The sequence below is a fragment of the Quercus suber genome, unplaced genomic scaffold, assembly GCF_002906115.3.
Source record: "Quercus suber isolate HL8 unplaced genomic scaffold, Cork oak 2.0 scaffold_82, whole genome shotgun sequence".
NCBI lineage: Eukaryota > Viridiplantae > Streptophyta > Magnoliopsida > Fagales > Fagaceae > Quercus > Quercus suber.
Genome location: NW_027069547.1, coordinates 1,503,792 through 1,524,516, shown reverse-complemented (window position 1 = coordinate 1,524,516; position 20,725 = coordinate 1,503,792). Strand labels below are relative to the sequence as shown.

Genomic DNA, 20,725 nt, shown 5'->3' with positions numbered 1-20,725 from the left:
AGAGCGCGAGAGCGAGACAACGAGAGCGCGGCGAGATCGAGGCTGAGAGGGAGATTGCGCGGCGAGATCGAGGTTGAGAGGGAGATTGACAGCGAGATTGAGAGGGAGATTGAGAAAGTGAGAGCGAGATTGAGAGGGATATTGAGAAAGTGATAGATGAGAGAGTGAGAGATTGAGTAAGTACGCTGAGATGGCCAGGGTTTTTTTAAAAAAATTTGTTCAGGCAGAACAATACTCGAGCTTGGTGAGCTCGAGTACTTCAGTAATATAGTACTCGAGCTCACCAAGCTCGAGTACGAAGAAAATATTTAAAATTGCCATGTCATTGTGCCACGGTGGAAGTGAAAAATGTAGTACTCGAGTTTGGTAAACTCGAGTACTTAAAAAGGTGGTATTTTGCTAATTATTTCCGAAACAGTGTCTTCGTGCAAAATACTTCAAAATTTAATGGTATTGGGCCAATTTGGCCTTCTAGTGTGTTTTGAAGTTTTCTCTCTACCAATCGAGAAGCCTACGATGGCCACAAAGTCGATCATCTCAGCGTCGGTTAGTCTTCCTGAGGTGCAGATGAGTGCAAACCTAAATGCCCAGAATTTTCTTGAGTCGATGCATTTAGTGGAGGTGTCCCAGTCACCCTCCGAGCTGGTACAGCCAACAGTGGGTCATATAGTATCTCCGGTTGCGAAGGATGATGGGGGTGAGGAAAAGGTAGGCACGAATATGTCTTTTGTTGATTGTCCAAAGAGTTCATTCCTTAAGGGGGTCCAGAATTGCTGTCCCACTATTAGAGAATTAGTTGGAGACTTGGATAAATCATGGTGTAATTCTAAAGACTGGATGTTACAACTAAGGGATGGTAGGCAGATATTGATTCCACTGTCGCTCTATCAGTCTCCAGGGAGTGAGTCGGATTGCTCAGTCAAAGAGGGTGAAGCTGCTACAAGTAATTTTACTTGTGTCACTAAGGGGCAAATTGTTAGCTGGGCAGATGAGTGTGATGGGGTGGTTGATTCGTTGTCTGTTGTTACTGGGTCAGAGGATGAGTTATGGGAATTTGATGAAAGGTCTATGACTAGGGAGAAAGGGGGAAAGCCTTTAGTTGTGGTACCATTGGCCACAAAAGTTCCTTTGCAAATTGAGTGTGATTTTGGGGAGGAGTTTGGGTGTAAGGAAAATATTGATAGCAAACAATTATCACAATGGGTAACCAAATGGATCAAGGCTTTCTAGAAATCTGTGGGAACTTCATTAGAAGGTTTTGAGGAACAAATAACAGGTCTGTTCTTGGCTTTAGAGTTAAGAAATAATAATAATAATAATAAGCAACAAATTATGGTAGGTAGTCCGAAGAAATTCATTAAATTTGGTTAGAAGGGCCAACAGAATTTGAAGAATTTAGTGAGCTCTTTGAATGTGGATTATGGGTCAACTAAGTTAAGGAGTGCTAGTAGTGAGAGGGCTATTGTGGTGCATCAATGAATTTGAAGATTATTTCTTGGAATGTAGGTTTGAATGAACACGGTAAAAAGACTTCGGGTTAGAAATATTATTAGAAATTGGAGGCTAGATATAGTTTGTCTCTAAGAAACCTTGTTGTGAAATTTTAAAGTACTCGCAAGTGTACGAACCGTACCGAAATATAGTTTGACAAGAACGAGGTCAAACCCACAGGGACTTGAATGAACGTAGGAAAATTAATTAAACCTTAACCAAATTAATCCTAAACTAAGCAAATAGTTAAATTAAGCAAAAGATATAAAGTAATAAAAAGATGTAAACAATCAAGAGAAAAGAATTTAGGTTTTGGAATACACCTTGTAAGTCATATCAGCATATATTTATGATCATTAATTTTTTCCAACTACTGCATGATAATCTAAAAATCAATCTTGCTATCATGGAAAATATCATCATTAAAACTTATGTTTAAAAATCTAAAGCATATTCTTCTTCGCATCTTAAGTATAAAACCAAATCATCAATTGTATCCATAGCCAAACAAATCATAAGATATATCTAATTTTAAAAATCAAATCATAAGTTGTATCCATTGATAGACAAATCACAAATGATATCCAATTTTATAATCAAGAATTAATAAACCAAGTATTCAATTAATTAAGACAAATCTTAAATCGTGAGAAAAATATTATTGAACTCATTTCTAGAATTCCATCTTAGTCAATTGATATGAAGCAGGAACAATTTAAATCATTAAAGGACAACTATTGTGGGAAAAATCAAATCACATAAATATTACTAATAATCCTTAACAAAGTTTCATCCTTTACCCTAATTATAAATTTAGCTATTCATAGTAATTGAAAGAAAAAACAAAAATAAAATACTAAACATTAAACTATAAAAATAATTAAAACTAACTGTCATGAAAGAAAACCAAAGAAGTAGCCGTAGCTCTCTATACATTTAGCCCTCAGCCCTAGCACTAGCCTCCCCTCCTAAATTTTGCCCTAAAGAGCTTTTAAATAGTTTAAGGAATCCTATTACAAGTTGAATTCCCATTTGAAGAAAATCCCATATTTTTAGGCTTCATTTAACCGACTATTTTGGCCCATTTAATTTCAGAATTCGGGCTTTTGGTAAACTGCAAAGTTGTAGCCCTTTAAGTTAAATTTTCAGCACAACTTGAATCATCTTGATTGGACATCTGAGCCAAAATTTATGCCGAAAATACTAAATGATGTGCAGGCTAGAATCCTAATCTGAATTGGACTTGGATTTGGTGCAAATTTCTTTTGATTTCTTGCCCCAATTGGACTTAAATTTAATTGGGTTGGACTTCTCTTGAATTCATGCCTGGCTGGATGTAATTTGGCTTGATTCAATTGGCCTAGCCCCACTTTTCATGTAAAGCCCTTGTTACCTGCAACACAAAGATATTATATAATTAGTTACAAAATAACATAAAGGTAAGGCTAAATATGTAGATATGTGAATACTTTATTGTATATATTTCATGCACATCAAATACCCCCAAACCTACATTTTGCTGGAATTTTCGATTGCATTTAGCGTGTGCAACAAGCCTTTAAACCCCTAGCTTATACTAGTGGACGAGTTATAGTCTCGTGAGCGTTTGCAGGGAATATACCCACAAAATTCTGATAATGAATACTAAAAAAAAAATAAACAAAACAAAGAAAATCAAAAATTTTTTTTTTTTTCAATTCAATTGCCTTTTGCAAAGAGGATTAGTTTAAGTTCAAAAATATTACAAATGCTAAAGAAATTTCTCATGCCATTAAAACTCAATGTGAGTGAAAAGTGGTAGCCAACCCAAACATACTCTTAGTTTTAGAATAAACTTGACTCGAATCTCTATTTGAAAGTATGTTTCAACTCAAATCTTTCTGGTATTATCACTCAACAAATGAAATCACTCTGAAATGGGGTGTAACACTCTCAACAATATATGTGAGCGGAATAATGTAAGCAAAATCAAACATCTCACATATAAATCACACTAAAAACTCTTAATCAAAAAAGAACAAGTAGTCTCATGAAAGGATGCCAAAAAAAATTTATACCACACTTTTTATTCAGTCATATCAATATCTGAACTACACAATCTTCAAGATCAAATAAGGAGTTTATTAGGACGTAATGTAGGGTAAAAGCAAAATGATTGAAATAAAAATGGGTGAATGTAAATAGTAAGAAGTGTTTTCAAGATTAATCGAAATGTCAACTCTTTTTGGAATTTCCATTCAAAAATTTTATTTTTCACCTCTTCTTCTTCTTCAAAGCAGTACTCCTTCCTTGCATTTAACTTATCAAAATTTGATGAGAACCCTTTTTATTTTCTTCTTTTTGACACTTTTCCCTTCTTCTTTTTTTCTTTAAATTCTTTTTTCTTTTTCTTTTTTTTTCTTTGATTTCTCGTACAAACCACCACATTGAAACAAATTGATCAAATTCCATCTTGAAACACTATGGATAAGGGCTTTAAAAAAGAAAGGCAAATTAAAAGGCTCAACGGGGTGACTAGTGATAATGTATCAAAAAAGAAAAACACATATATGGCTCAAAGTAGACAAAAATGGCCTAATCTCATCTCTCAAAGACTAGTATAGTTCATTCAATATCAATGACTTCAAAAGATTCAAGTGTGACATAAAATCAGATTTTTTTTTCTTGGCCAAAAGAAAGAACAATGAGACTACAACAAGGGAAATATGTTACGCACTTCCAAATGAACTTTAAGATTAGAAAAAAAAAAAAAAATAACCCTCCAAAATTAATGACTGGCTCAAAACTCACAAGGGTTACAGTCTCCACATTGTTATCATCAAGATTTTCTAATAATTTTTATCCTTTAACAACAAGTTGTGTCTAAGTGGTTACGTGCATGTCAAATGAATTGAGCATGAAAGCAATGAAATTCTTTAAGCAAGAGTAGTATTAAAAACTCAAAACATAAACCTCAAGCTAGTCAAAAGATTTTTTTTTTTTTTTTTTTAACACAACTAAACAAAACAAAACAAAACAAAACAAAACAAAACAAAAAGATAGAAATCTATATACATCCCCCCCCAAACCTAAACCAAACATTGTCCTCAATGTTTAAAATGATACTCTCAAATATATGTCTTGAATGAAAAGAGAGAAAAATATTAATATGCAACATGAGAATCAAGTAGAAACAAGTAAGGTAAAGAGAAGGAGGAGACGTACCTTGATCAAGCTAATAGTTATAATTTTTAATTTCTGTCAAATATCAGCTAGAACAAAAGAATATAAAACTAAAAAAAAAAATAAACAAAAATATTAATCTAAAAGCAGAAAATAAACAAGAAAAAGTTTTTTTTTTTTTTTTGGCAAAAAGATTTAGCACAACTGGAGATCAATCCTGATAAACAAGACCATCCAAACCCCAACAACACCATGGAGATAAATAATGCATATTATGAATGGACTAGTCCAATGATATTGTAACTTACCTAAGTCAAAAACATGTTAAGAATCTTTTGCAGTGTCTTCCAAGTGAATTCTTTGCATAACCACAGAAATACGAATACCCTTAATATCAGCAATTTTCCAACCTATAGCTTCCTTATGCACTTGAAGTATACTTATCAATTGGTGTTTCCAAAAGTCATCCAACTTTGGTGGTTCTACAATAGATGGGAGTGGGGGTGAAGAAAGTGGAAAAGGAACAACTTTTGGTTGCCAGCTATCAATACTTAAGAGAGGAATAGAATCCAACAATGCATTGACCTCCTCAATTGATTTTTCAGTATCCAAATTGCAATAAAAAAAGGGTTAAGCAAGCCTTTAGAGGATCCTCACAACTTAATTATATGAAAGTATCAAGGACTAAGCTCCCAATCATGTTAACCTCACAAATATCCTCATTGTGTAGTACTTGCTTACTTATGTCAAAGATATTAAGCTCAACAGTCATATTCCCAAAAGAGATCTTCATCACACCACTTCGACAATTAATCAAAGCATTGGATGTGGCTAAGAAAGGGCGACCCAAAATAACATGAATTTGTGTACTAGCATTTAGAGCAGGCTCAGTGTCTAACACAACAAAATCAACAGGAAAGTAGAATGCATCCACCTTAATTAGCACATCCTCAATAATACCTCTAGGGATTTTTACAGACCTATCAGCTAATTGAAGTGTCATGGTTGTGGGTTTCAACTCCCCCAAACCTAGCTGTAAATAACTTGAATATGGCATTAGGTTCACACTTGCCCCAAAATCTCGCAAAGCTCGCTCAATGAGACGGATCCCCAATCTTGCATGAAATTGTAAGGGATCCTGGGTCCTTACATTTCACTGGATGTTTATTCTGAATGATTGAACTGACTTGCTCAGTCAAAAATGCTTTTTTAGGGACATTTGTCTTTCTCTTCATTGTCACAAGATCTTTTAAAAACTTAGCATAAGCAGGAACTTGCTGAATTGCATCAAGAAATGGAATATTAATTTGCACTTGCTTAAAATCCTCTAAAATATCTCCAAATTGTGCACTTTTCTGAGGATTGATTAAACTTTGAGGGAATAGAGTTTTAGGAACAAACCTTTTATCAAGGGGAGAACTAAGATCCTGAATTAGAATTGAGGTTAAGTTGCCCTTCTTTTCTTTAAGATTATCCTGTGAATTGTGAACTCCTTTTTCCCATAACACAGTATTTTCATTATCCTCCACTTCTGGCATTTTCACTTGATTATCAACTTGCTTATCAAACCTAAGGGTAGTAATAGACTGAACAGATTCATATGCATGAGTAGAACTAGAAGAACCATTAATTGCATATTGCCCTTTTGGGTTAGGTATAGGTTAACTAGGAAACTTTCCTTTTTCCCTCTCTCCAACTTGGGTTGCTAACTGGCCAACTTGATTTTCCAACTTTTAAAAATAGCTTGAGTATTCAAATGGGTGGAATTTTTCATCTTGAATGGCTTGGCTAGTTGATTGCATGAAAGTTTTGAGAGACTCCTCAAAAGATGATTGTTGTCTTGGTAGTGCCATAAATTGAGGAGTTGATTGAGAAATGGGAGGAAATGCTTAGTAGGTGGATGAAATTGACTTTGTCGATGCACTTGTTGTCCACCTATATTTGTGGGGGAATGGTTCTGCCTCCAAGAGAAATTAGGATGATTTTGCCAATTTGGATTGTATGTCTCTGAAAATGGACTAGCAAGTGGCCTTCCATAATTATTCAGTGCATTTGCTTGCTCAGTATAGTATTCAAGGTAACCAACTATAGAAGGACACATTTGTGTTGTATGCATAGGACTTGCACAAATAGAGCATGTTTCACATTGAACTTGATTGACAGAATTCATCCCTCTACCTAAAGCTTCAACCTTACGAGTGAGATTGTCCAACCTAGCTTTTATGTCTAAATCTTCACTGACTTCATACAATCCTCTTTTCTTAATTGCAGGGGCAGATCTCTCTCTACGATTAGAAAAATCACATTGTTGTGAGCTTTCTGATAAATTCTCAAGAAATTTGTATGCCTCATCATCCATAAGACTCAAAAATCCATCACCATTCATGGACTCAATCATGTTACGATTTGTCTGAGTCAAACTATTATAAAAATATTGTACTAGTCTCCATGTTTCAAAACCATGATGAGGACACTTTAAGATCAAGTCCTTAAATCTCTCCCAACTCTCATAAAATTTCTCTTGTTCATCTTGATAAAAATCTGCAATTTCTCTCCTCAAAGCATTGGTCTTGGCCATTGGGAAAAAATTAGAGAGGAATTTTATGACCAACAGTTCCCATGAAGTGATAGATCCAGGTGACAAAGAATTAAGCCATGCTTTTGCCTTATCCTTCAAGGAAAAAGGGAATAAACGCAAGCGAACAGAGTCATCAGAGAAATTTTGGAACTTACAAGTAGCACAAATCTCAAGAAAATCTTTCACATGCATATAAGGATCTTCTCTATCCAATCCATGAAAAGTAGGAAGAAGATGGATTATCTGTGGTTTCAACTCAAAATATGCAGTAGTGGTTACAGGCAATACTATGCAAGATGGAGGGTTGGTGGTTATGGGTGAGAACAACTCCCTAAAAGTTTTTGAATCATCTCCTATTTCTCCCATTGCCGATGAATAATCAAAACTAACAAGGTGATTTTCTTTATCAAGTATCCAAGTTCTCATACACCAAGCACAAAGAAATTTTTTTTTTTGTTTTATTTAAAAAAAATAAATTTTAACTACAACTAGTAGAAGGAAAAATTCAATTAAGACCTAATTTATTTTCCTAACCAAGTCCTCGGCAACGACGCCAAAAACTTCTTGTGAAATTTTAAAATACTCGCAAGTGTACGAACCGTACTGAAGTATAGTTTGACAAGAACGAGGTCGAACTCACAAGGACTTGAATGAACATAGGAAATTAATTAAACCTTAACCAAATTAATCCTAATCTAGTTTAATAAAAATTGGTTTTTCTAAGATTAAATAAACTAAGCAAATAATAAAATTAAGCAAATAGTTAAACTAAGTAAAATATATAAAGCAATAAAAAGATGTAAACAATCAAGAGAAAAGAATTAAGGTTTTGGAATCCACCTTATAAGTCATATCAGTATATATTTATGATCATTAATTTTTCCCAACCACTGCATGATAATCTAGAAATCAATCTTGCTATCATGGAAAATATCATCATTAAAACTTATGTTTAAAAATCTAAAGCATGTTGTTCTTCACTTCTTAAGTATAAAACCAAATCATCAATTGTATCCGTAGCCAAAAAAATCACAAGATATATCCAATTCTAAAAATCAAATCATAAATTGTATCCATTGACAGACAAATCACAAATGATATCCAATTTTATAATCAAAAATTAATAAACCAAACATTCAATTAATTAAGACAAATCCTAAATCATGAGAAAAATATGATTGAACTCATATCTAGAATCCCATCTTAGTCAATTGATATGAAGCAAAAACAATTCAAATCATTAAAGAACAACTATTGTGGGAAAAATCAAATCACATAAATATTACTAATAATCCTTAACAAGGTTTCATCCTTAACCCTAATTATAAATTTAGCTACTCATAGTAATTGAAAGAAAAAACAAAAATAAAATACCAAACATTAAACTAGAAAAATAATTAAAACTAACTGTCATGAAAGAAAACCAAAGAAGTAGTCGTAGCTCTCTATACATTTAGCCCTCAGCTCTAACACTAGCCTCCCCTCCTGAATTTTGCCCTAAAGAGCCTTTAAATAGGTCAAGGAATCCAATTACAAATTGAATTCCCGTTTAGAGAAAATTCCATATTTTTAGGCTTCACTTAACCGACTATTTTGGCCCATTTAACGTCAGAATTCGGGCTTTTGGTAACTACAAAGTTGTAGTCCTTTAAGTTAAATTTCCAGCCCAACTTGAATCATCTCGATTGGACATCTAAGCCAAAAGTTATGCCAAAAATACTAAATGATGAGCAAGCTGGAATCCTAATCCGAATTGGACTTGGATTTGGTGCAAATTTCTTTTGATTCCTTGCTCCAATTGGACTTAAATTTAATTGGGCTAGACTTCTCTTGAATTCATGCCTAGTTGGATGAAATTTGGCTTGATTTAATTGGCCTGGCCCCACTTTCCATGCAAAGCCTTTGTTAACTGCAACACAAAGATATCATATAATCAGTCACAAAATAACATAAAAGTAAGGCTAAATATATAGATATGTGAGTACTTTATTGTATATATTTCATGCACATCAGAGTTAATAACTAGAGCTATGATTCTCAGTTTGTGTGGTGGACAACATGTTGATTGGTCATATTTAGGCTCTTGTGGAGCTTCTGGAGGAGTGTTGTTGATGTGGGATACTTGGGTTATGGATAAAGTGAAGGAAGCAGTGGGATGATTTTCGATGTCTTATAAATTTAAAAGTGTGGTAGATCTTTTCGAATGGGCATTTACAGGAGTTCATGGTCCTAATTCAGTGAGGGGGTGGAGGTTATTATGGGATTTCATTTGGTTTGAGCAGTTGGTGGAGTGTTCCATGGTGTGTGGGAGGTGACTTTAATGTGGTAAGATTTCCTTCCAAACATGCTGGTTCTACTGTTTATACTGCTGCTATGCATGAGTTTTTTTATTTTATTTTAGAGAAAGGTCTGATTGATCTCCCTTTGGAAGGTGAAACTTTTACTTGGTCTAATTCTCGAGAAGTTAAGTCGAAGGCAAGGCTAGACAAATTCTTGTTTTTTGCAAATTGGGAGGATAAGTTTCCTACTGTTTGCCAACGTAGAATGTCTAGGCTTCTCTCAGATCATTTTGCGATTGTCATAGAAGGTGGATCCTTTCAACCTAGGGGCAGAAGACCTTTTAGTTTTGAAAACATGTGGCTTAAGGATGAAGGTTTTGTGGATACAGTGCGATGTTGGTGGGAATCTTATCATTTTCAAGGTACTTTGAGTTTTATTTTGGCAAAAAAATTAAAGATGTTGAAAACTGATTTGAAAAAATGGAATGTGGAGGTTTTTGGAAATGTTGAAGAACATGGTAAACAATTGTGGAAGGACCTTGGTGATTTAGAGAATATTGAAGAAAGTCGTGGTCTAATGGCGAAGGAAAGGTTGGAGTTGGATCGAATCCAAGGGAAGTTAGAAAAAAAACATCTTTACTGGAAGAAATTTGTTGGAGACAAGAATCTAGAGTTCTTTGTATTAGAGAAAGAGATAGGAATACTAAATTCTTCCACCGTTTAGCCAATTCTTACAGGAGATTTAACTCCATTGATATTCTTATGGTGGATGGAGTGTTGTCTTTAGATCCGGAGGATATAGCTGAGTGTATTTCTCATTTCTACAGGCAACTCTATTTTGAAAATGTGGCTTATAGACCCATCCTAGATGATGTGGAATTCTCTAGAATTTTAGAGGAAGATGATATTTGTATAGAGAGGCCATTTAATGAGGAGGAGGTGTTTAGGGTGATTAATGGTTTTAATGGTGATAAGGCTCCTGGCACAGATGGTTATTCCATGGCTTTCTTACAGTCTTGTTGGAGTATTTTGAAGAAAGAAGTTATGGAAGTGTTTAAAACTTTCATACTCAAGCTGTGTTTGAGAAGAGCCTTAATGCTTCTTTTCTTGCCTTTATTCCTAAAAAGGTAGATGTTATGGAGATTAAGGATTTTCGACTAATCAGCTTAGTTGGTGGGATATACAAGATTATTTCAAAGGTGTTAGCTAATCAGTTTCGAAGGGTAGCACATGGGCTTATTTCAGACTCACAAAGTGCATTTGTGAAAGGTAGACAAATCTTGGATTCAGTGTTAATTGCTTCTAAATGTATTGATAGTAGATTGAAGACTGGGATTCTAGGAGTTTTGTGTAAGTTAGATGTGGAGAAGGTGTATGATCATCTGAATTGGGGTTTTCTTATGTACATGTTGTAGCGTTGTGGACTTTTCGATAAGTGGAGAAAATGGATTTGGTATTGCATTTTTACTGTTAAATTTTCCATACTGATTAATGGGAGTCCTTCTAATTTTTATGGAAGCTCTAGGGGGATTAGGCAAGGGATCCTCTATTTCTATTGCTCTCAGATTTTGTTATGGAGGCTTTGAGTTGTATGTTGGATGTGGTTGCAGTTGTTGGACAATTTACGAGCTTCTCTGTAGGTTCTACTACTAGTGCTTCAATGATGGTGTCTCATCTCCTTTTTGCGGATGACACTCTTATTTTTTGTGATGCTGATCCTAATCAATTAGTTACTTTAAGGGAGATTCTGAATAGATTTGGGGAGGTTTTAGGGTTAAAAATTAATTTGGGAAAATCAGAGTTGGTTCCAGTTGGAGAGATACATAATCTGGATGTGCTGATGGGGTTGTTGGGTTGTAGGCACTCTTCTCTTCCTTTGAAATATTTGGGATTTCCTTTAGGCGCCAAATTCAAGGAGGTATCATTATGGAATCCTATTTTAAAGAAGATGGAATGAAGACTAGCAGGTTGGAAAATGCTTTATTTCTCTAAGGGCGGTAGGGTCACTCATATCTAAAGTACCATATCCTCCTTACCTACTTATTTCCTTACCATTCTTCCTATACCTAGGAAGGTTGCTAATCGTATGGAGAAACTACAAAGAGATTTTCTTTGGAGTGGTATTAATGGTGATTCTAAATTTCACTTGGTGAAATGGGCTAAGGTTTGCAAGCCAATGCAGGTTGAGGGGCTAGGTATTAAACGATTGAGAAGTTTTAACACTGCTTTGTTGGGCAAGTGGTTATTGAGGTATGGTTTAGAGGTAGATGTGCTACGGAGGAGGGTCATAGAGGTGAAATATGGGAATGTTTGGGGTGGGTGGTGCACAAAAAAGGTGACTAGTTCCTTATGGTGTTAATCTATGGAGGTTTATTAAAAGTGGCTAGTTGAATTTCTCTAAATTGTTAAGGTATGATGTGGGTGATGGTACTAGAGTGAAGTTTTGGAAACACGTGTGGTGTGGGGATTGTTCCTTCAAAGAAGCTTTTCCAAAACTTTATGGTTTTAGCAGGGCAAGGGATTTTTCAGTGGTGGAGGTTATGGGTTGGTCTGGTGGGTAGCTACATTGGAATTTTCATTTCATCGATCTCCACAAGATTGGGAGGAAGAATCTTTTGATCGGTTCATGAAAATTATTTATTCTTCAAAAGTGCAGGGGGTTGGCCTTGATAAGGTTTATTGGAAGTTAGCTAAGACTGAAGGGTTTGAGGTTAGTAGTTTTTATCTTTCTTTCTACCCTCCCCTCTCTTTCCCTAGGAGGTTGGTGTGGCAATCGAAGGTTCCTCCAAGGGTGGCTTTCTCTTCATGGTCAGCTTCTTTCAGTAAGATTCTTACAACTGATAACCTTCGTAAACGGTGTATTGTTGTCATTGATTGGTGTTACATGTGTAAGAGGTTTGGAGAGTCGGTGGATCATCTTTTGCTTCATTGTCCTTTAGCTTGTGAGTTGCGGTCATTGGTGTTTTGTTTGTTTGGGCTGCATTAGGTTATGCCACTTAAGGTTATTGAGGTGTTTAAAGCTTGGCAAGGTAAATTTGGGCGGCATCACAATATAGATCTTTGGAGACTTGTGCCGCACTATTTGATGTGGTGTATATGAAGGGAAAGAAATGCTCGCTCTTTTGAGGGATGTGAATGGTCCTTGCTAGAGAGTAAGTCCTTTTTCTTACACACTCCTTATTTGGTGTATGGCCCTGTCACATTTTTCTTGTTTTTCTCTTCCTCTGTTACTTGATCATTGTAATTTTGGTTCTTGATTTTTGCTCCCATAGTACATCTCCAATGTACTTGGGTTGGCTATTTTTTTCTTAATAAAATTTTTCATTATCTATAAAAATAAAAATAAAAATAAAAAACAAAAAACAAAAAAGTGTAAGCTCTCTTTGCCCCATTACATAAAAAGAGTATATACTAAATATGCTGATACGGTCCAAAAGGAATGTACTTGTTTTGATGAGGATTCCTGTTGTAGGAGATGTTTGCCAGTGCCAAATGGATCTCAAATGCGCACAAATGTTTCAAATAGATCTTTTTGCCAGTGTATATATTCATCCAATTGATAGCTTGCCTAACATACCAAAAAGATATTTGCTGACATTATCGGTTTGGGAAAATTCCTTTAAAGGTACATACTATAAGTTCTTTTGCTAAGAAAAAAACTTAAAAGTTATAACAAGAAACATTGCCGAATATATAGTAATTGATAATTCAAGTCAACTTCTTGAAAGATAAGAAAAATTTGTTGTTTCTTTCAAGAAATAACATACTTGGAATGAGACTCATAGAATAATAATTCTCAGCCTTGTTATAGTTTTTAATGAGATTTTTTCAGAGGTTTGGTCCATGGAGTGGCCTAAGCCTTAGTCCATTGTGAATCCTGTGCGCAAAATAGAAAAAATTGTTGTTTGGAAATTAGGTTTTGGTGTGTTGTTTTAAGAGAGAACTGTACTGCTGCATCTTGTATTTTTTCCCTATGAATAGAAATTACTGGAACTACGCGGATGTAGGCAAATTACAAAACTACGTAAATATTGTCTTGTGTAATTATTTTATTTGGCACATATTTTTTTCTTTCTATTTCGTGATTATTCCCTACAATGTGGTATACATGCAATCCTTGTGATATACGCAGATGTAGGCAAATTACAAAACTACGTAAATATTGTCTTGTGTAATTATTTTATTTGGCACATATTTTTTTCTATCTATTTCGTGAATATTCCCTACAATGTGGTATACATGCAATCCTTGTGATATATGTTGTTGGGATGTACAAAGTTAACTGGTTGTTACGTGCTAACATGAATTTTGTCTTGCATATATTGTTGAAGGCATTTGCGGCTAGTAAGTACTTGTAAATGTAAAATCCCTTTTTGGTTTGCTATCCACCCTCAGCCTCAGTATCACGAGGCAACATATCCAATTCCAACTGACTTTAACTACCACACCATAATCATAATGGCATAAAGATCTTTTAGTTCACTTCCAAATCCCCCTTATCCACGGCTTAATCTCTGAATAACCTCTTTCCAAGGTAAGTATAACAGTCACACACAAAATCGTTTTATTTATTTATTTATTTTTACTACCTACAATCTAAAACTCTGTATGGGAGTGGTTTAAGTTTTTTCACTTTTTAAAAACCTTTCAATTCAAACCATGCACTCATTTAGTGATACTGTGTGATTGTTTCAACTATGTATCTATTATCTATGGCCATTATTTCATTCCAAAATATGCGGTGTATCTTTTTTTTTTTTTTATTATTACAATCATTTTCCATTTACGAATACCTCTAATGGGTTTTATGATTTGAATTGAAATGTTTTTTAAAGTACAAAATTTCATTTAAATTTTCCTAACGTGTATGATTTAATTTGAAAACACCCATAAATTCTTAACGAGATTGATTCCTTTTTTAAATATATATATATATATATATTTTAACTCCAATTTTAATTCTTTACTCAAGGATTAGGATTTCATTCTCAAATCAAAAGTTAGTATCTTACTTCCTTTCGTGAGTATGGACTAAGAGTTTTTTTTTTTTTTTTGCCTTCAATATCCATAAGAGACATTATCCCTAAATAAAGATGTTTCAAAATAATTGCTCTTTACCATAACAAGAGTTATCTTGATAACTTTTGAGGTTGAAGGTGATAACGAATAACTTAGAGTGGAGATTTTTTATAATTAAATATCAATTAAATAATATTTATTTAATTTTATATATTATTATTTAAAATACTTTCTTATTGCTTTTTAAGATGTAAAATTTTTTTATGTTTAGGTCTTATTAGCACTTCATTTTCAATAATATAGCTGATCTACTTAATCTTCTTGTGACATAATTGATTTTAAATAGGGTTTTAGCAATTTTAATGTTAAAAAAAAAAAAAAAAAAACTTTATACAAAAACAAGTGTAATAAGTATTGTTCCAAGTCAAGGACTCCACCTAGTGAGTCTTTCTTGTATGATGAGGACTACCACCATAAGCGTAGAAATAGGAACTCATCTTCCAAAGGCTTGGGAAATGATATGATGAGCAGAGTGCTCAACCAAATCTCCAAATAACCTTTCACACGCAGAATTGAGGGAGGGAGACTTCCTAAGCGATTCACTCTGTCCACTTTCACCATGTACAATGAACGAATAGACCATGTGGAGCATGTGAGCCACTTCAACTAGAGAATGGTTGTGCACTCCAAGAATGAAGTCTTGATGTGCAAGGTGTTCTCCTCCAGTTTCGGGCCCGTGGCCATGAGATGGTTTAATGGCTTAGGAGCAAGTTCCATTGATTCCTTTAAGGAATTCACTCGGGTGTTTGGATCTCGCTTTATTACGTGCAGTAGGGTTCCTTGACCCTTAGATTCCTTGTTGTCTATGTCCATGAGAGAGGGGGAGATCTTGAAAATGCACTCAAACAAATACGAGGAGATGTTCAATGAGATCGATGGGGACTTTGATGATGTGGCTATGAGAACTTTTAAGGTCGGCTTGCTTGTCGAGCAAGATTTGAGAAAGTCCTTGACCAAGAAGTCGGTAAAGAGTGTATTAACAAATACAAGCGGGTTAAAGAAGACCAGCAACAAGGGAAAGGAAAGGCTAAGGTTATCCCTTAGGACATGAGGGATTTTAGGTCAGACAAATACAATAATAACAGACCATAAAGGGATTTTGTTAGGAAATCTGGGTTTACGGCTTCTCAGGTGGTTAACACGGTGTTCCGAGAATTTGTACATCAAGTTTTGGAGAAGATCAAGAATGAGTCTTACTTCAAATGGCCAAACAAGATGGGAGGAGACCTTATGAGATGTAACCAAAGTCTTCATTGCTAGTACCATCAGAAACGAGGACATACCACCGAGGACTGTAGAACTTTGTTGAATCATCTAGAGCAACTAGTCAGAGATGAAAGGTTAAAATAGTTTCTGTACCGACCCAATGGGCAAGGGGACCAAGCAGGGTCAGGGGCTCAAGGGAATGCTTCCTCAAGGCCCCCTTTTGGCACAATTAATGTCATCTTTGCTACTCTTGGGAGGACTGGTTCTCATCCTTCGAGGGTGATGTTTGTGAATCGGCCACCTACTGAGGATTCTAATTCTAAGCCAAAGAGGGCTAGAGTGGAGATCCGACTGGTGCTGAGTTTTTCAAATGAGGACAAAGTTGGAACCATATAACCTCATGATGATACTTTAGTAGTCACCCTCAGGATAGGAGGGTATGATGTGAATAAGGTGTTGGTGGAGCAGGGCAGTGGTGCAGAGATTATGTATCCTGGCTTGTACAAATGGCTAAACTTGAAACCTGAAGATTTGATAACCTATGATTCACCTTTGGTAAGCTTTGATAGGAAAGTTGTCATTCCAAGGGGTTAGATTAGATTGCCCATGCAAGCAAGTTCAGAGGTAGTGGAGGTAGATTTCATTATGGTGGATGTTTATTCCCTCCACACTGCTATTGTGGCAAGGCCCTGAGTCCATGCCCTAGGGGCCGTTTCTTCAACTCTGCATTTAAAGGTGAAATATCCTTCAAGGGACCAGATTGAAGAGCTAGTTGAGAGTCAATTCATGGCTCGGCAGTGCCCAGTGGTTGCGATTGTGCATCAGCCTGAAGCTGAGTCATCGGCCTCTGTTGAGGGGGGCTCATAGCAATCAAGGATTTCGGTCCTATCTACAGACACAGTGTCGGAAGAGGCAAAATGTGAGAGGTTGGAGGAAATTATTATAGATGGTGATTCAGAGAAGTTTTTTTTCAGGTCAGAGCTCAGTTGCCCCCTCAGGAGAAGGAAGAGCTATTAGCATTTCTAAGGAAGAATATTGATGTGTTCATATGGAATACTTATGAAGCTCTTGGGGTGGATTCAGACTTCATTTGCCATTATTTGAATGTCAACCAAGCTGTCCTCCCTAAAAAGCAACCACCTCGGTGCTCATCTAAAGAGCATTCTAATACTGTTAAAGAGGAAATGAATAAGCTTAAGCAAGCTGGGGCTATTAAGGAAGTGTTCTACCCTAAGTGGTTAGTCAATACAGTGGTAGTGAAGAAGAAGAATGGGAAGTGGTGGATATGTGTAGACTTCACAGATCTGAATAAAGCTTGCCCCAAAGACCCTTTTTCCATGCCTCGAATAGACCAGCTGATGGATGCCACTATGAGTCATCTTCGGATGAGTTTCTTGGATGCCTTTCAAGGATACCATCAAATACCTTTAACTTTGGACGATCAGGAGAAGATAACTTTTGTTACCCTTATTGGGAATTACCACTACAAGATAATGCCTTTTGGTCTAAAGAATGTAGGGTCTACTTATCAGAGGATGATGACTAGGATATTTGAACCACAGCTAGGGAAAAAAATTAAGATTTATATAGATGACATGGTGGTTAAGAGTAAGTGGGAATCCGAGCATGTTAACGCTCTCAGGAATATCTTTGAGATCTTGAGGAGACACAAGCTACGACTTAATGCTTCTAAGTGCTTTTTTGGTGTCGAATTTGGGAAGTTCTTGGGGTACATGGTTACACACTACAGAATTGAATTCAACCCTAACCAAATTAAAGTAATTAATAATTTACAGCCACCTCGGAATCCCAAAGAGGTCCAAAAGTTAACAGGGATGATTGTTGCTTTAAACCGATTCATTTCTCGGTCAGCAGACAGGTGTAGACCTTTCTTCTAATTGTTGAACAAGTAGAAGGGATTTGAATGAACCGAGGACTATTTCTTAGCCTTCCAACAATTGAAGGAATACCTATCTTGGCCACCCATTATATCCAAACCTGAGGTGGATGAGGTTTTGTTTACTTACAGTGCTGTGGCTTCCCATGTGGTGAGCCTGGTACTTGTACAGGTTAATAGTAGTGTGCAGAGGCCAGTTTATTATGTGAGCAAGTCACTACATGAGGCCAAGGTGCGATACCTGCCGTTGGAAAAAGCCATTTTAGTAGTAGTGCATGCTACACGTAAGCTCTCCTACTATTTCCAATCCTATACAATTGTTGTCTTAACCCAACTTTTGCTTAAATCACTTATTTGGAGTGCTAATTACACTGGAAGGATTGCCAAGTGGGGTACGATCTTAGGGGCTTTCGATATCAAGTACATGCCTCGCACCTCTATCAAGGGTCAAGTTCTCACGGATTTGGTGGCTGAGTTCGCTGAATCCCAAACATGGATGGAAAATCAATTGGTGTGGTCTCCTTGCAAGAACCTTTATCCTGGAAGGTATACNTTTGGTGGCCGAATATGCAAAGGGAGTACAAGAGTATGTGAAAAAGTGTGACCAATGCTAGAGATTTGCTCCAAACATTCATCAACTAGGGGGTGTCCTTAATTCGCTATCCAGCCCTTGGCCTTTTACTTAATGGGGTTTAGATATTGTAAGGCCTTTTCCTAAGGTAGTAAGGAATAAGAGATGGTTGCTGGTCGGCACAGATTACTTCATTAAGTGGGTTGAAGCTGAACAACTGGTGAATATCAGGGACACGGATGCAAAGAGATTTGTTTGAAAAAATATTTTCATGCGGTTTAGAATCCCTTATACACTTATCTCGGATAATGGTCTTCAGTTTAATAGCAAGGCCTTCAGAAGGTATTGCTGTGACTTGGGCATTACGAATAGATATTCCACCTCAGCTTATCCACAGGAAAATGGACAGGCCGAGACTGTTAATAAGGTCATAGTGAGTAGACTCAAGAAGAGGCTGGATGATGCGAAGGAAAAATGGGTGGAAGACTTGCCACACATCCTTTGGACATATTGGACTACACCTCATAGGTCTACTGAGGAGACACCTTTTTTAATGACTTATAGGGCTGAGGTCGTAATTCCTTTGGAGACTAGATTCCCAACACTGTGAACGAGTTCTTTCACTCCGAGCAACAATGATGGGTTGTTAGAGAAGAGCTTAGACTTAATTGAAGAACGAAGAGAGAATGTCATGGTCCAATTGACATATTATCAACATAAGCTCAAGCAAGGGTATGATGCCAATATGAAGTTAAGGCTGCCAGCGTCTGGAGACTTGGTGTTAAGAAAGGTTTTAGGAACTGCGAAGAACCCAGCACGGGGAAATTTAAGCCCAACTAAGAAGGGTCATATTGCATCACTTCGGTGGCTGGAATAGGTGCATATTATCTTGAAGATTTAGATGAAAATGGTGTACCGTGCCCCTAGAATGTAAATAACCTACGAGTGTATTATTATTAATGAAAGTCTTTTCTGCCACATTTTCGTTTATTATAATATGCGTTATTCTTCTCATTTTTCTAAGTATCAAATAGAACCTTGGTGATACCTGGGTCCTTGGACCACATACCTTAGGTAAGTTGATATTGTAAGGCATTTTTCTAAGTATCAAACAGAACCTTGGTCATGCCTGGATCCTCGGACCACATACCTTAGGTAAGTTGATATTGTAAGGCATTTTTCTAAGTATCAAACAGAACCTTGGTCATGCCTGGTTCCTCGGACCACATACCTTGGGTAAATTGATATTTAAAATCATTTTTCTAAGTGTTAAATAAACCTTAGTTATGCTAGGTCCCTCGGACCATATACTTTGGGTAAATTAATAATTCATGTCATTTTCCTAAGTGTTATATAGAACCTTAGTTATGCTGAGTTCCTTGAACCACATACTTTGGGTAAATTAATACTTCATATCAATTTTTTAAGTATCAAACAGAACCTAGGTCATGCCTGGCTCCTTGGACCACATACCTTGGGAAAATTGATATTTGTAATCATTTTTCTAAGTATCAAATAGAACCTAGGTCATGCCTGGCTCCTCGGACCACATACCTTGGTAAATTGATATTTGTAATCATTTTTCTAAGTATCAAACAGAACTTAGGTCATGCCTAATTCCTCAGACCACATACCTTGGGTAAATTGATATTTGTAATCATTTTTCTAAGTATCAAACAGAACCTAGGTCATGCCTAGCTCCTCGGACCATATACCTTGGGTAAATTGATATTTGTAATCTTTTTTCTAAGTATCAAATAGAACCTAGTTCATGCCTGGTTCTTTGAACCATATTCCTTGGGTAAATTGATATTTGTAATCATTTTTCTAAGTATCAAACAGAACCTAGGTCATGCCTGGCTCCTTGGACCACATACCTTGGGTAAATTGATATTTTAAATCATTTTTCTAAGTATTTAACAGAACCTTAGTTATGCTTGGTTCATCGGGCCATCTACTTTGGATAAATTGACATTTTAAATGGTTTCTCCAAGTGTTAAATGGAACCATGGTCATATCTGGTCCTCGAACCACATGCCATGGGCAAATTCGTACTTCTTGTTATTTATCTAAGAATCAAGTAGAACCAGTCATGCTAAGTAGCAAAGATCTTCATGGTAGTAACTTGAACAAATGTACATTCATGAGCACCACTTAAAGCATTTAAAAGTATATCTATGATTTGTTTAAGAACTGATTATCATCTCTAATGTCTTAGACTTAGTGATAGACTGAGAATTAGATGGAGCTAGACATGAATAGATGCTCTATCATTGCATATGTTCTTGAGATTAAGGTTATGCTTTGTTGAGATTGTGGGCTTGGTAGGTTTAACCCATACTGTTGTTAATCATGTCGGATGTGGTGACTGTGCCACCACTTATGCAGGTAACCAAGTGGAGTTATATATCATTATCATAATTAGTTAATTGTTAAATAGAACAGAAACTATGTTAGAATCA

At 35.9% G+C, this 20,725-nt stretch overlaps 2 protein-coding genes and 1 non-coding gene across 3 annotated transcripts; 2 read left to right on the top strand and 1 right to left on the bottom strand.

Moving 5' to 3' along the window:
* Positions 1 to 4,977: 4,977 nt before the first annotated feature.
* On the bottom strand, positions 4,978 to 7,597 carry LOC112024125 (uncharacterized). Its single transcript, XM_065773913.1, has 4 exons — positions 6,578 to 7,597; positions 5,841 to 6,239; positions 5,387 to 5,686; positions 4,978 to 5,238 (listed from the first exon to the last, which is right to left on the bottom strand). The coding sequence occupies exons 1-4, from the start codon at positions 7,595 to 7,597 to the stop codon at positions 4,978 to 4,980; spliced, it is 1,980 nt and encodes a 659-aa protein (XP_065629985.1).
* LOC112026066 (small nucleolar RNA R71) lies at positions 7,110 to 7,218 on the top strand. Its single transcript, XR_002884324.1, has one exon. It is a non-coding gene; the product is annotated as a small nucleolar RNA R71 (small nucleolar RNA).
* Positions 7,598 to 15,424: 7,827 nt separating the features above from the next.
* Positions 15,425 to 18,873, top strand: LOC136067703 (uncharacterized). Its single transcript, XM_065773912.1, has 5 exons — positions 15,425 to 15,621; positions 16,224 to 16,350; positions 16,770 to 17,573; positions 17,865 to 18,238; positions 18,636 to 18,873. Exons 1-5 carry the CDS (start codon positions 15,425 to 15,427, stop codon positions 18,871 to 18,873), a joined length of 1,740 nt encoding a protein of 579 aa, XP_065629984.1.
* The last annotated feature ends 1,852 nt before the right edge of the window (positions 18,874 to 20,725 follow it).